At 41.3% G+C, this 14,266-nt stretch overlaps 2 protein-coding genes across 3 annotated transcripts; both read left to right on the top strand.

Moving 5' to 3' along the window:
* On the top strand, positions 1-9,689 carry serac1 (serine active site containing 1). Its single transcript, XM_066676879.1, has 17 exons — positions 1-135; positions 809-899; positions 1,034-1,070; positions 1,278-1,420; positions 1,803-1,892; positions 2,714-2,842; positions 3,210-3,331; positions 5,269-5,397; positions 5,539-5,652; positions 5,804-5,966; positions 6,996-7,146; positions 7,271-7,412; positions 7,540-7,640; positions 7,730-7,827; positions 8,423-8,605; positions 8,712-8,855; positions 8,968-9,689. The coding sequence occupies exons 2-17, from the start codon at positions 809-811 to the stop codon at positions 9,099-9,101; spliced, it is 1,971 nt and encodes a 656-aa protein (XP_066532976.1). The 5' UTR covers positions 1-135; the 3' UTR covers positions 9,102-9,689.
* A 1,033-nt stretch (positions 9,690-10,722) lies between these two features.
* Positions 10,723-13,099, top strand: gtf2h5 (general transcription factor IIH, polypeptide 5). Of its 2 annotated transcripts, XM_066677080.1 has the most exons (5): positions 10,723-10,845; positions 11,095-11,140; positions 11,771-11,930; positions 12,467-12,550; positions 12,646-13,099. In XM_066677080.1, exons 4-5 carry the CDS (start codon positions 12,516-12,518, stop codon positions 12,824-12,826), a joined length of 216 nt encoding a protein of 71 aa, XP_066533177.1. In that variant the 5' UTR covers positions 10,723-10,845; positions 11,095-11,140; positions 11,771-11,930; positions 12,467-12,515; the 3' UTR covers positions 12,827-13,099. The 2 variants fall into 2 exon arrangements, with proteins under 2 accessions (XP_066533177.1, XP_066533176.1); XM_066677079.1 differs by lacking the exon at positions 11,771-11,930 and having other exon boundaries at positions 10,728-10,845; positions 12,646-13,095.
* The last annotated feature ends 1,167 nt before the right edge of the window (positions 13,100-14,266 follow it).

The raw sequence follows: 14,266 nt of genomic DNA, 5'->3' as shown, positions 1-14,266 counted from the left end.
GGAAAACGGGTGTGGAAAACGTTGCTTATTGACCGAAGTGGGCGAGTAGTAATGAGAAAGTGATTATGTGGGAAGACGATTTAACGTTTGTCACAAAACAGCGCTTATCATTGAAAATTTTACCTTAAACACGAGGTAAATGATTACATTTCACTTCACTTTGTTAAAGATTAGATCCTAAAGTTGGCAGCAAATGCTAGCAAGCTAGTGTGCAGCTCAAATTGACTTCGTATTGGAACTTTCCACCTTAAATAACCAGGCAGGTACAGGCGCCGTTTAAGGTGGAACGGAACATAAGAATAAGTTGCCGGCGAATTAAAATACTGTGTTCTAGAGTAACCGCTGTGAGGTATATGCTGTCATTATGAATATTATTCCGGGAAATGAATTCACCAGCAGCTTCTTGAACTACTTAGGTTTATAAGCTTGACAAAGTATTTCCAGAGCCTTTGGAGATGTAATGTGTGTCCAAAACCATATTCTAGACTCCTGAGTGCACTAAGACTGCTGGCCCTATCATCAACAATCCGTCAGTTTGTTTCTCCATGATGCCTCAGGCATTTGAGGCCAGGAGTCAAGAGAGCGCATTAGGTTTCACTCCCTGGTTGGACAGCATGGCCAAAGCAGAATGATACCAACACTTACTGTACTATACTAATGACAAACTAAACTATGCACAAATCACAGACTGTACCTTTAATCTGAATTGTATCTTTAATATTCACAAAGCCATGTTTAACTGAATGATAATTAGTTTTGCTTGCTTGCGGTTACCTGCTGCTCCTCACCTCTCTGAGTCAATCTGCAGATGTCTGTGGCTGCCTTGCGCTTGATCCCCTGCCGGAGGCTGTGCACTGTTGGGCCGGGTGTGAAGAAAGTAATTCCTTGGAAAGACTTTCGTAGGTTTCATATGTGTTCCATTGTTGGTTATTATAGTTACCATTTAAACAGTATGTTTTACACCCAACCCATAAATCTGTTTGTATTCATCTCACTCAGTCTGGTCTCTTTTTTGGATCTTTCTTATTTTCAGGAAAAATAGCTAAAGTAACTGGTGCTATCATAATGGGGTAGGTTAAATACCTCACTATGTTTGCATTTGTGAAATAGGGGCTTGTTATTGGCTTTGTTATCCAGTTTCCTCTGCTGCTGTCCAGCTTTATTCAACAACTGCATGGACTCAAAAGTCCCATCATATTAAATTAACAAAGTATTGTATCTTCTGTTCCTGTAACTGAGTCATGAAGTCTCACACTGTAACATTTCTGTTCACGCAGTGGCTGTGTTTTCGTCACTTATGAGATTGTCACCCTAAACCAGGCGCTCACTCTCAACACTCAGGCTATTCTCCGGGAGAAGCAGAAGTCCTATATTTACCTGACCCCGGTCACCAAAAAAGAACAGGAGACCCTTGGCAACAGTATGTAACTGCACTGTACAAAATAAGCCATTAAAGACTGTTACACTCTGAATGACTGTGAATGAAATGGCATGGATCAATCATTTGAGGGAGATTGCACTACAAAACACAACAATGTTTCTGATGAATTTTGAGTGACCTAGGATTTTTTGGGTTCGTAAAGGACAGGTCCAACTAAGGTGCCAGCAGTGGACTTATAAAGATATTTGATTTGGCCACAGTTACTCTAACCTCGCCACTCTCTCAATAAGATAATGTTATCATTTTAAAGCCTTTTACCATTAAATCCTGCTTTCTTTATATGTGTATTCTATTCTCATTTTGACTCTTGTTCTGCCACAAACACATACACTGTTGATTAGAATGACCTTTTAATTTCCAGGTCTGACCTATAAAGCCAGGAAGGAGCTCCATAGAGCTGCAAGAAAATTTATTGAAATTTCTTCTCGCGTCCTCCATCACCCACTGGATGGTAAGATAATTTTGGCTTTAAATGCTGTAAAAATTACAGAATAGTGACTCTCTGTTGGAATGATAAAACATTTAGCATCTTCAAAATGCACAACATTTTCTGAGTAGCGTTAATCTGTTAACGACATGATGTTTACCAAGTGTAACATTTACAGCCTCTGCAAGTTCTTTAAAAGCAAACCCCACAGGAAGTTGATTATGGAATGTATTTCAGTTTAAAGACACAGTGCTCGATTGCCGGGTGCTTGTTTGTTCAGGAAACACCTGCATATACTGGACTTTCCTGTACACTGATCATTTTGCCTATAAGTCTCTAAAATTGTAAACATATAAAAAGCCCACTACCACAGAAAGGCCTGTTAAACACTGTGGTCTAACTGCTGCTGATTTCTCTTTCGCAGCTCCATATTTGAGGAAGTCAGGTTTGAATTTGTTGAGTGATTTTGACTTAAGAAGTCATTTTTTAAGTGAAGTGATGTTAAGTATTCAGCTGAATGCTAGAAGTTGTACTTTAATCATGATCAGTTGTAACCTTTTAAATATTCTGTCTATTTGATTTAGTATTTAATGGATTTTCGAATTAATATAAATGTGAATTAATGGATTTTATTATGATTCCTTTGGAAATTTGTAACTAATTCAGTTACAGTTCAGTTTGATGATCTTGGGCTGGTTTGGAATGATTCAAAAACAAACTTCAGTGCCGATATAAAACACTTGTGTAATCTGTTTGGAAATAAATAATGTGTTAATCAGCCTTCTTCAAACTGATGCATTTTCTAACACTGCTAACATGTACTTATTTCTGTATTTCTGTGTTAGAGCACTTAAGCCATCTGGATGCAGAACCTCATGAGTGTGCCCTGTGGGTACTACTAAAGAAAACCCAATCTCCGATTCAGCCAGAGAGACTGCAGGCAGTTACAGACCTGGCACACAATCACTGGCAAGGTGAGATAAATCAGCATGAAGAAATTCCAGAGTTCCACTGTAATTCTGAATTGCAACTATCAATGTAAGCACAACAACGGCTCTTCAGATACAGAACTCCCTTCTCTTTAACAAATAAGGAAGTCCATATGTACAGAAATAAATAAATGCAGTTAGTTAAGACTGAGAGAATGATCTGACTATTTCATTAAATAATTAAAATGTTACCTTTGTGGCTAAATTCAGAGGTCAGTTTTACGTCCATGACAGTCTAGTCTCGCTGACTCTAGACCTGACTCTTAACTGTGTGTCTTGTGCTCAAAGTATCAGTCTGTTACAGGGCTTGTTTCTGTGTGGAGACTCAGTGGCATGTATTTCTTTGTCACAGATTACCAGTACCGAACAGCCGCACAGGCCATAGACCCACGTACTGCAATAGGTCTTGCCCGTACACCTGACGTGGACCTTCGCTTCTTTCTCCCCCCACCTGCTCTGCCAGCAGTAGAGAATGTGGGTATTGATTAGGGATGGGCGGTATCCAGGTTTTTATTACCGTCATACCATCTCAGAATATTAACACAGTATCTGATATTACCGTGGTGGGGGTGGGGTGTATTGTTGGGCTGCGTGAGCCTAATTAGTGAAGGGTTTTTATAAGTGTTGATGATAAAATCCTATTTCTAAGAGAGCACGTTTCAACAACTGGTGCTGGATGAACAGAAAATTCGAAAATAAGTGTAATGAGACGGTTCTACACGGTTTAGAAGCACAGCTGGCAAGCTAACAGGCATCTGTGGTTTAACACAACACAGTAGATGATTTTCCAGAACACACCCATTTAGCAGATAAAGCCTCATATATGTGAGCATAAAGTCGAGTGAAGGGTTTTCTCAAGGGTATTTTGTCTGTTTTCTATGAGAGGCCATCTAGGGCAAAAAAGAGCAGGTGCTGAAACACTGATCTAAAGTGAATTAGAGACTGAAGCTATGATTACAGGAGACCTAGTAAACTCACAGCAGTGCACAACTGTAAACTGCGACCAAGTGAGCGCTGTGGCCGCAGACTGCTGTGAGTTTAATGCGGTCCCCTGTAAAACAGAGAGGAGAAAATGTTTGTTCATTTCTTAAAAAACAAATGTTTTTTAACATTTGCAAGTGTTTCAGTGTGTTTTGCCCAAGTGTTTCATTGTGTTGTGCGCAAGTGTTTGATTGTGTTGTGCGCGAGTGTTTCAGTGTGTTTGCGCAACAGTTTCAGTGTAGTACGCAAGTGTTTCAGTGTAGTGCTCAAGTGTTTCAGTGTAGTACGCAAGTGTTTCAGTGTAGTGCTCAAGTGTTTCAGTGTAGTGCGCAAGTGTTTCAGTGTAGTGCTCAAGTGTTTCAGTGTAGTGCTCAAGTGTTTCAGTGTGTTTGCGCAACTGTTTCAGTGTAGTACGCAAGTGTTTCAGTGTAGTGCTCAAGTGTTTCAGTGTGTTTGCACAACTGTTTCAGTGTAGTGCGCAACTGTTTCAATGTGTTTGCGCAAGTGTTTTAGTGTGTTTGCACAACTGTTTCAGTGTAGTGCACAACTGTTTCAATGTGTTTGCGCAACTGGTTCAGTGTGTTTGCGCAAGTGTTTTAGTGTGTTTGCACAACTGTTTCAGTGTAGTGCACAACTGTTTCAATGTGTTTGCGCAACTGGTTCAGTGTGTTTGCGCAAGTGTTTTAGTGTGTTTGCACAACTGTTTCAGTGTAGTACGCAAGTGTTTCAGTGTAGTGCACAACTGTTTCAATGTGTTTGCGCAAGTTTTTCAGTGTAGTGTGCACATAAAGATTTTTCAGTGTGTAGTGTGCAAGTGTTTCAGTGTATTTGCCCTAGATGGCCTCATAGTTTTCAGCTTCCTTCATCTCTGTTTTAACCCAAACTCTCAACTGTGGTGGGCTACTGGGCTTGTGTTTGTTTTCAGAATCTAACATCACCAGTCAGTGAGCTCCCACAGCGCCCCCTTCCTGTGGCTCTCTTAAATGCATATTTGGCCTTTTATTTAAAGACAAATTTGACTCACCATACGCCTGTCATATATACCGCCCTCGTTATGAGAAAAAGTCCACAGTTTTAAATAACCCAGTATATGGTATTACATCATACCGCCCCATCCTAGTATTTATCATCATAACTTACGTAATAAGAGTGTAATAACTTTTCACTTTTATGTTTAAAAATGTATAAACATGTAGCACTCATAAGTTTTCTGGATTGTTCTAAAGGTCTATCGTTTTATGTCTGTGTTGTGTTGAATGTGGTTATAAATGTATGCATCTGTGCTCAGGATTTTTGTTTCTGAGGTGTTTGAAAGCCACAGATTTTACGTGTACATACGTATCTAAAAATATACATGCAATTCTGAATTCTAATACAGTGTTAAATCTCTACCCATTGTTTGTGTTATATTAATTGTGCATTATTGTTAGGAATTTCTTATAGAGGATGGTCTGAGGCAGCTTCTTGCAAGTCTGCCACAATCAGAAGTGGATCAGTGTGTGCAGTACTTCACTTCACTTGCGCTGAGAGAGAGCAGTCAGTCACTAGCCTCTCAAAGGGTGAGGAGTAAACACACACACACACACACACACACACACACACTGCACTCTTTGCTCATTACAGAGACATTTGTTACAAATAACAGTTACATATTTTCATATCCTAATAGTCTTTCCTCTAAGCTGTTTTTGTGCTTATAGGGTGGGCTGTGGTGTTTTGGGGGAAATGGACTGCCCTATGCTCAGAGCCTCACCACCATCCCCTCTGAGAAGGTGGAGTCTTTCTGTCTTCAAGCCCTGGTGCAGCACTCAAAGGTAATTATAAGCTTAATATAAATGAACTATGTTTTCACTATTGCATCCAACTATTAATATCTTTAAGAATAAACTTATCCTGTTTATCTGTCCCAGTATAGGTTCTTGCACATTAACTCAGGGAACTGACTGACTTTTTTACTCTACATAGGTGCCAAGTCACTGTGATCACATAGTTGCCAATGGCGGACTTCAGCTTTTGCAGAGAATATACCAGCTTCGACATGATTCTCAGAAAATTCAGCGCAACATTGTGCGCATCATTGGGAACCTCGCACTGAATGAGAACTTGCATACAGCCATAGTACAATCAGGTTTGTTTCCGCTTTAGGAACTCCACCTCCAGAACTACACAAGCAGGCCACAGTCATTTTAGCAGGTTGATAGGAATCTAGTTTTTGATTATCAAGCAGAAGGCTACATTTGTAGCCTGTTCTTCAGGCATCTAGTCTAGAAATGGTTCCCAGCCATACTGGTAGTGTCGCAGTCGCACAGCCCCAGGGACCGCTTATTGTGGGTTCAAGTCCCAGTCCAGTGACTGTCTGTAAGGAGTTTGGTGTGTTCTCCCTGTGTCTGCGTGGGTTTCCTCCGGGTGACTGTGAGGAGTGTGGTGTGTTCTCCCTGTGTCTGTGTGGGTTTCCTCCGGGTGACTGTCTGTGAGGAGTGTGTTGTGTTCTCTCTGTGTCTGCATGGGTTTCCTCCGGGTGACTGTCTGTGAGGAGTGTGTTGTGTTCTCTCTGTGTCTGCATGGGTTTCCTCCGGGTGACTGTCTGTGAGGAGTGTGGTGTGTTCTTCCTGTGTCTGCGTGGGTTTCCGCCGGGTGTCTGTCTGTGAGGAGTGTGGTGTGTTCTCTCTGTGTCTGCGTGGGTTTCTTCCGGGTGACTGTCTGTGAGGAGTTTGGTGTGTTCTCCCTGTGTCCGTGTGGGTTTTCTCCGGGTGACTGTCTGTGAGGAGTTTAATGTGTTCTCCCTGTGTCCGTGTGGGTTTCCTCCGGGTGCTCCGGTTTCCTCCCACTGTCCTAAAACACACGTTGGTAGGTGGATTGGTGACTCAAAATGTCCATAGGTGTGAGTGTGTGAGTGACTCTGTGTGTGTGTGTTCCCCTTTGTAAGGCTGGCGCCCCCTCCAGGGTGTGTTCCTGTCTTGCACCCAATTACTCCAGGTAGGCTCTGGACTCACCGCGACCCTGAACTGGATAAGCGCTTACAGATAGTGAATGAATGTTCTCAACAAACATAAAAGCTGTGACTTGTTTTTCTGATTTTGCATTGCAGATGTGTGTTGGTTATGTAAACCTCACAGACCTCCTTCTCTTCTTTTCTCTTACTGGTCTTTTGATGTAGGTTGGGTGTCTGTCCTGGCTGCGATGGTGCAGTCTCCTCACATCATGCAGGCATCCCACGGCGCCCGTGCTTTGGCTAATCTGGACAGAGAGGTAGAGGTGCAAAAGTATCAGGACGGAGTCTATGTGTTACACCCTCACTGCCGCACCAAGTAAATGTTACATATGTTCTTACTCAATCAATAAAACTTAGAGCATTTAGGCTGATTATAGCCAGTATTTAAGGAAATTGTTGATTAGCCTGATGCGATTTCTTTCTCCGCATTTCTAACTCAGCCAGCCCATCAAAGCAGATGTTCTCTTTGTTCATGGCCTTCTGGGAGCTGCTTTTAAGACATGGCGACAAAAAGACTGTGATTTAGCAGAGGAGGAGAAATCAGTGGGAGTACAAGAAGACTACACTGAGTGCTGGCCTAAGGTAGAGACCACATTTTAGAAGGAGCTAATGTAAAGCAATATTTTGTGCAGACACAAATCATCCACTGACTAGATGTTTCCCTCCATATTATTTCCACTTGCTCCTGTGTTGTTTATTTGTCCTTCAGTCATGGTTAGCAGCAGACTGTCCCAACCTTAGGATCCTGTCTGTGGAGTATGACACACACGTCAGTGACTGGAGGGCCAAGTGCCCGGCTGAAAACCAGAGGTAAAAACAAAAAAATGAATATACTAGTTTTACAACAGTTCTCACAAAGAGTCCTGTTAACCCTGTCTTTATCTGTTGGTGTCTTCCAGGAAGTCCTTGGCATATCGGAGTGGAGAGCTGCTGAAAAAGCTCAAAGCTGCTGGAGTAGGAGACAGGCCTGTGATTTGGGTGGCACACAGTATGGGAGGTTAGTTATAAGGGGGTCATTACTCACATTTTTACCTGTACGTAATAAATATGTGCTAAATGTATTTATCAGGGCGGCACGGCGGCGCAGCAGGTAGTGTTGCAGTCACACAGCTCCAGGGACCTGGAGGTTGTGGGTTCGATTCCTGCTCCAGGTGACTGTCTGTGAGGAGTTGGTGTGTTCTCCCCGTGTCCGCGTGGGTTTCCTCCAGGTGCTCTGGTTTCCTCCCACAGTCCAAAAACACACGTTGGTAGGTGGATTGGCGACTCAAAAAGTGTCCGTAGGTGTGAGTTTGTGAGTGAATGTGTGAGTGTGTGTTACCCTGTGAAGGACTGGCGCCCCCTCCAGGGTGTATTCCTGCCTTGCACACATTGATTCCAGGTAGGTTCTGGACCCACCGTGACCCTGAACTGGATAAGGGTTACAGATAATGAATGGATGGATGTATTTATCAAATACGTCATTATAAGATTAAAAGGTCAATGCATTGTCTTGCTGATACTTTAATGCATTTTAGTAATCACAGTGCGTCTGAATGTGTTTCACATGTATGTTATACATATGGTTTTTATAAGGTCCTCTTGTAATTTATCAGGTTTACTGGTAAAAAAGATGCTTTCAGACGCCTCAAAGGATCCTGCCTTGAGTCCCTTGGTCAAGAACACAAAGGGTGTCTTGTTTTACAGTGTGCCTCACTACGGCACTTTCATGGCAGAGTACTCTGTAAATGTGAGGTATCTGCTGTTTCCCTCCATAGAAGTAAAAGAGCTCTGCCGAGGTTTGATTTACTTATTTCTCTCTAATTGACATTCATTTTCGTATGTTTATTTTATTAACTGCTGATGTTTGACAAGTGTTCCTTGACGACTTTTCCAACTCTACAGACTCCCCAGCCTTGAGAGAACTTAATGAGAATTTCATCAATGTTGCCAAAGACCAGGAATTCAAGGTTCTCAGCTTCACAGAGACCAGACCGACGTCTGTAGGGCCAATGATAAAAATGTTAGTAGTACCTGTCCAGTCAGCAGGTAAGATAGAAAAAGGAATTTTATTATTTATTTATTTGTGATATATAAGTTGTTGTACACCTTAACCTATATTTTCTTTTCTAAAATAAGATTATTTATATCCTTCCTTCAGATCTGGGTATTGGAGATGTGATTAAAGTGGATGTAGATCATCTCAACATCTGTAAACCTGAGAAGAAGGACACTTTTCTCTACAAGCGTAGCTTGGAGTTCATTCGAGATGCTCTTGGCCAAATACACCACTAGATACACATTGTGCGTTCAGACCCTCAATCAGACCTTTTGTCATTCAGCCACTTTTACATTTGTAGATGAAGAGTTAAAAAATGTATGTATGAAAATATAAAGGCAGAATTAGAACGTATGGAAAACACAGGAACTCCGTTTTGAATCTTGGAATCTTCATTTTTTTCACAAAAATGTTTTATAAATATTTTTCAAATTTAAAAAAATGTTAAGACATTTTTTTTTATCTAAAAAGGCACATGTGGTACTACTTCATCAGCAGATACTGGTTGTCTATGTGATATTGCCACCTAAATTTACAGCTATTCCGTTTATTTTTACTATGACCATTTTCTCTAACAGTTAACATTTGTGGTTATTTTTATTTATTATCTTTGAAACACCGTAAGAGTGAGAACTATCCTTAAGGATGCCTTGTTTGACAGCTCACTAGAACTTCTGGTACCCCTACCTCAGACATACAGCCTAGAGAGGATTTTAATTGTACAGGTCCAGTATTTTGTGTACATTGGTATTAATCTGAGATCATATGTCTTTAACTAGGATTTCACTTTTAAACATTTGCCAAAAAGCAATGAGAGCACTTAAGCACAGCTAATAAAGTGGTTGTGTTTATCACTGCCTTGTTTTTGATTTTACAAAGTGAAGGGTTTTTGAGGGGTGTGCACAAACACACATTCATTTAATTAGTTAATTTCTATAATCACTCAGTTCTTTTCATATTCACTATGGGTCCACTCACTCAGACAAAGCCAGTCCCCTTAAAAACATGTGAATTTGGATTGTGAGAGGAAGTGGGAGCACTCGCAGGAAGCACACACAGGCACAGGGCAAACACACCAATCTCCTCACAGACATCGACCAGAGGTGGGGTTTGAATCCACAGCCCCACAACCCTGGACCTGTCCCGGACTACATGTTCCTCTCAATAGAGATTCTGGATATTGTATGGGGCTCGGCACCCTTGTCCTAATATTCTGCAGTGCCAGCTTCTGTTCTGGTAATGTTTTAATGTTGGAAATTTATTGTGAAGATTTAATTAGATTGATTCATTATTGAGGTCAAGTGTTAAAGCTTCTGAACAAAGTTGCATTGCTACACAGCTCAACTGATATATATATATATCTCCACTTGGGCCACATTTCTTCCTGTTCTTCCTTGATCAGGACTCCCACAGGAGTGGAATGCTTAGGGTCTAACTCAGCACTGAATAGTGGTGGTGCTGAATTGTGTGTTACACTGGCATGGGTGAATCAGACAAAGCAGTGCACATCATTGGTGTTTCAACTTTGAAAAGCTGGAGACACTATCTCATCTCTTGCTCAGTGCGTGGTCATCCTTTAGTCCTTCAGTGGTCACACAGCACAGCTGGATAATTGGGATTGGTGGATTCAAGCAGTGCTGTTTAGTCTGATCCACATATTCTCACTGCAGTGCTGGGGATGATCCATTGCTGAAGTAATACCAGCTCTGAGGTGGCCATGTTGGGGCACTGACCATTGAAGAACAGGATGAAAATGAGCTAAAAATGTATGTGAGCAACACACAATTATAAATGGTAGTGGAAATATAAAAATGGACAAGGAATGTAGATACAATTTAATGTTATGGCTGGTCGGTGTGTGTTCGTGGTCCGGCTCTGGGCTGAAGTTATACTCCACTGCAGCAGGCGGCGCTGTTGTGTCAGAACAGTGGAGGAACACAGTCCTCCAGTCAGAACACCAACACAACAAAGCAGCACACTGTAAGTAACATTTTCTCAGCTTTATAAATAACAGAGAGTAAAGTTACAGAGGCAGTTTGAAAAGATAGGAAAGACAGAAGAGGGGATGTTTGGAGCTTAATGTTTTGAATTTCTTCACTACACTCTGCTGTGATAATTCTGAGTAGCGTCAAACCTAGTGCTCAGTAGTTTTTGTGTTTGTAAAACCTTTATGAGTTTCTGATTTTTAATGCTGTGTAACGTTAATCAGAGACATTTTTGCGTTTTTAGAAACACTCAGGAGTTTGAGACCGGTTGTGTTTTGTCATACCAAAAGGTGAGTAACGTTTGTTACATGTACACAAGTATCTACATGTATTTAAACGTGCATTATGCGCTTTTATTTCGTTTTCTATCTAGTACTGTAAAATATTAAGAACATGACTGAAAATAGTTATGTTAATAATAGCATCAGCACAAATGCCTTCTCTGCCTGAGGAAAAACTACCCTCCAGGACAGAGCGGCTGTCTTTGTTGTTGTTTACTTGTTTGGTCGGTGGAGGTCACTTCCTGAATAGTACATACACAAACTCTGACTACTATCTACTCCAGATTCCTGCAACAGTAACCTGTCTCTATCAGTGGCGTAGCCAGGAATTGACCTGGTGGGCCTGGGCAAAAGTGTGGGCACAGCCTTATGCAGTGTCTCCTGCTCATATGCCTTGCCCTCCCATCACATCTAGGGTTTTCAAATTCATTCTTTCATTCATTCATTATCTGTAACCCTTATCCAGTTCAGGGTCGCGGTGGGTCTAGAGCCTACCTGGAATCATTGGGCGCAAGGCGGGAATACACCCTGGAGGGGGCGCCAGTCTTTCACAGGGCAACACAGACACATACACACACACCTACGAACACTTTTGAGTCACCAATCCACCTACCAACATTTGTTTTTGGATTGTGGGAGGAAACCGGAGCACCCGGAGGAAACCCACGCGGACACGGGGAGAACACGCCACACTCCTCACAGACAGTCACCCGGAGGAAACCCACGCAGACACAGGGAGAACACACCACACTCCTCACAGGCAGTCACCCGGAGCGGGAATCGAACCCACAACCTCCAGGTGCTTGGAGCTGTATTTTGCAAATACTGTATTATCGTATAACTTCTGTAATTTTTTTTAATCGTTCTTTAATTACAATGAGATCTGAAGTGACATCTTATCAGTCTAAGAAGTCTAAAAGTTTCTTCCTCATTTCATTACTATATTAAAACTATGTCCAGTAAAAATAAATAAAAAATAAATGTGTGGATTAAGTGAGGCCAGACTTCTTGCATCAGCTGTGTGTGCATGTGAGAGAGAGGGAGAGGTAAGGGTGAGTTTAAACCCGGTAAATAAGGTTTAACCCAAAAAAACAATGTAATCTACCTGAATCAGCAGTACAGACACTGTTTACATCGCCTTATAAAACCGCTAATACATCACTAGATTACATACTTATAATGAGTGACTTATGTGAGGAAGCTGTAGCTACATTTGGTAGCATGATTAATTTGCCCTGAAAATGAATGCATTAACATTTACTTGTAACCACTCTTAAATCTCAACAACTGACTTGTGCTGAACATTTAATAAAGTTTTCTTTGTTTTCCCTGTAGATCACAAAAGTTATTCAGTGCTTTCAGGTTTGTCCAGTCGTTTTAAAAGATGGTGAATGTGTTGAAGGGTGTTCTTGTGGAATGGTAAGCTCTTTCTAATTGCAAACAGTGATGTAGCTGCTGTTTAATGCATTGCCAACACTTTACACTTTATATTAAATCTATATGTCCTCCCATAGCGACCCTGCAATGAAGCAGTTCCTCCTGTACCTGGATGAGACATCGGCATTGGGGAAGAAGTTCATTATACAGGACTTGGATGACACGCACGTTTTTATTTTAGCTGAAGTTGTACAGATACTCCAGGAGAAAGTAGGGGAACTCATGGACCAAAACTCTTTTCCAATCACCCAGAAATAAGCTCCAACATCATTTATTTGCTCTGGTTTTTTTTGTCTGTGGGCATTTGTATGCCTGAATAGCACAGGTTTTTTGAACATATGAAAGAATTACACAAATCAAGAAGAATTAGCAAAGTTTTTGTTAGGTCACTAGTGCTGAGGATGTCTGTGCAATACCTTCATCTTAATTTTAATGATTTTGTTCTAAAATGTGTGTAAAACAAGTGGAAAACAAGCTGATTAATTTCTAATTTATCTGAATTGCTTCAAAAATATAGATTTATTTGATCAAACCTCCTCTCTATGTATGATTATTGCATAAATAAGTGTTTTGTGATTTATTAAAATTAAAAATAATACTCATACATAAAATAGCGAATGAAGGGCGGCACGGTGGCGCAGCAGGTAGTGCCGCAGTCACACAGATCCAGGGGCCTGGAGGTTGTGGGTTTGATTCCTGCTCCGGGTGACTGTCTGTGAGGAGTTGGTGTGTTCTCCCTGTGTCCGCGTGGGTTTCCTCCGGGTGCTCCGGTTTCCTCCCACAGTCCAAAAACACACGTTGGTAGGTGGATTGGCGACTCAAAAGTGTCCATAGGTGTGAGTGAGTGAATGTGTGTGTGTCTGTGTTGCCCTGTGAAGGACTGGCGCCCCCTCCAGGGTGTATTCCTGCCTTGCGCCCAATGATTCCAGGTAGGCTCTGGACCCACCGCGGCCCTGACTTGGATAAGCGGTTACAGATAATGAATGAATGAAAAAATAGCGAATGATTACATGTAATTTTACAATATTATTTGGTATCTAAGTTCTATTGTCTGAATGTGTCCCCATAGCTCTTGAATACTTTTTTTTTGTTTCTAATCAGTGCTGGGAAATGCTGAATAACTGACAATAATTAAGCAGGCTATATAGAATTAAACCCTGCACTGGAGAAGGTCTTACAACAAACAGAAGCCCAAAAGCCCATCGCCTTTTTAACGGACCACACTGTGTAGTAAAACAAGGGGAAAAAACATTAAAATCTGTTAGTCACATTAGCATTTTCATCATAGGGTGTAACAGAAAGCTGTTGGCATCTAAGCCTTTAATGTGTTAATCTGCTCTACTGTCTGAATCTGAGTGAGTTCATAGATCATATTTGTCTTCAGTAATTGTCTTATTGGTCTTGCACTAGTGTGTAAGAGACTACAGACACAAGCTACAAATACTTTTGTCATAACCTGATCCCTCTGTCCATACGCTTTGAGAGTGGAACAGATTCTTAGAGGATAATGTTTCATCACGTCTGCTGCCTGAATTTTTGCTCTGGTTTGGCTTAAAGTTTAACAAATTAGTTCTCGTTGTGTGAAAGTGTAAGAAATCAGCGAGAGATGTTTCCAAATCCGCAAAAAAGCAGATGCCAAATCCCAAATGATTGGGATTTGGCGTCTGGTTGACAATATGGTGAAATGATTAGTTTTAT

This window comes from Hoplias malabaricus, chromosome 7, assembly GCF_029633855.1.
Source record: "Hoplias malabaricus isolate fHopMal1 chromosome 7, fHopMal1.hap1, whole genome shotgun sequence".
Classification (NCBI taxonomy): domain Eukaryota; kingdom Metazoa; phylum Chordata; class Actinopteri; order Characiformes; family Erythrinidae; genus Hoplias; species Hoplias malabaricus.
The sequence above is the reverse complement of the archived record's forward strand: the minus strand, read 5'-3'. Positions and strand labels throughout refer to the sequence as shown.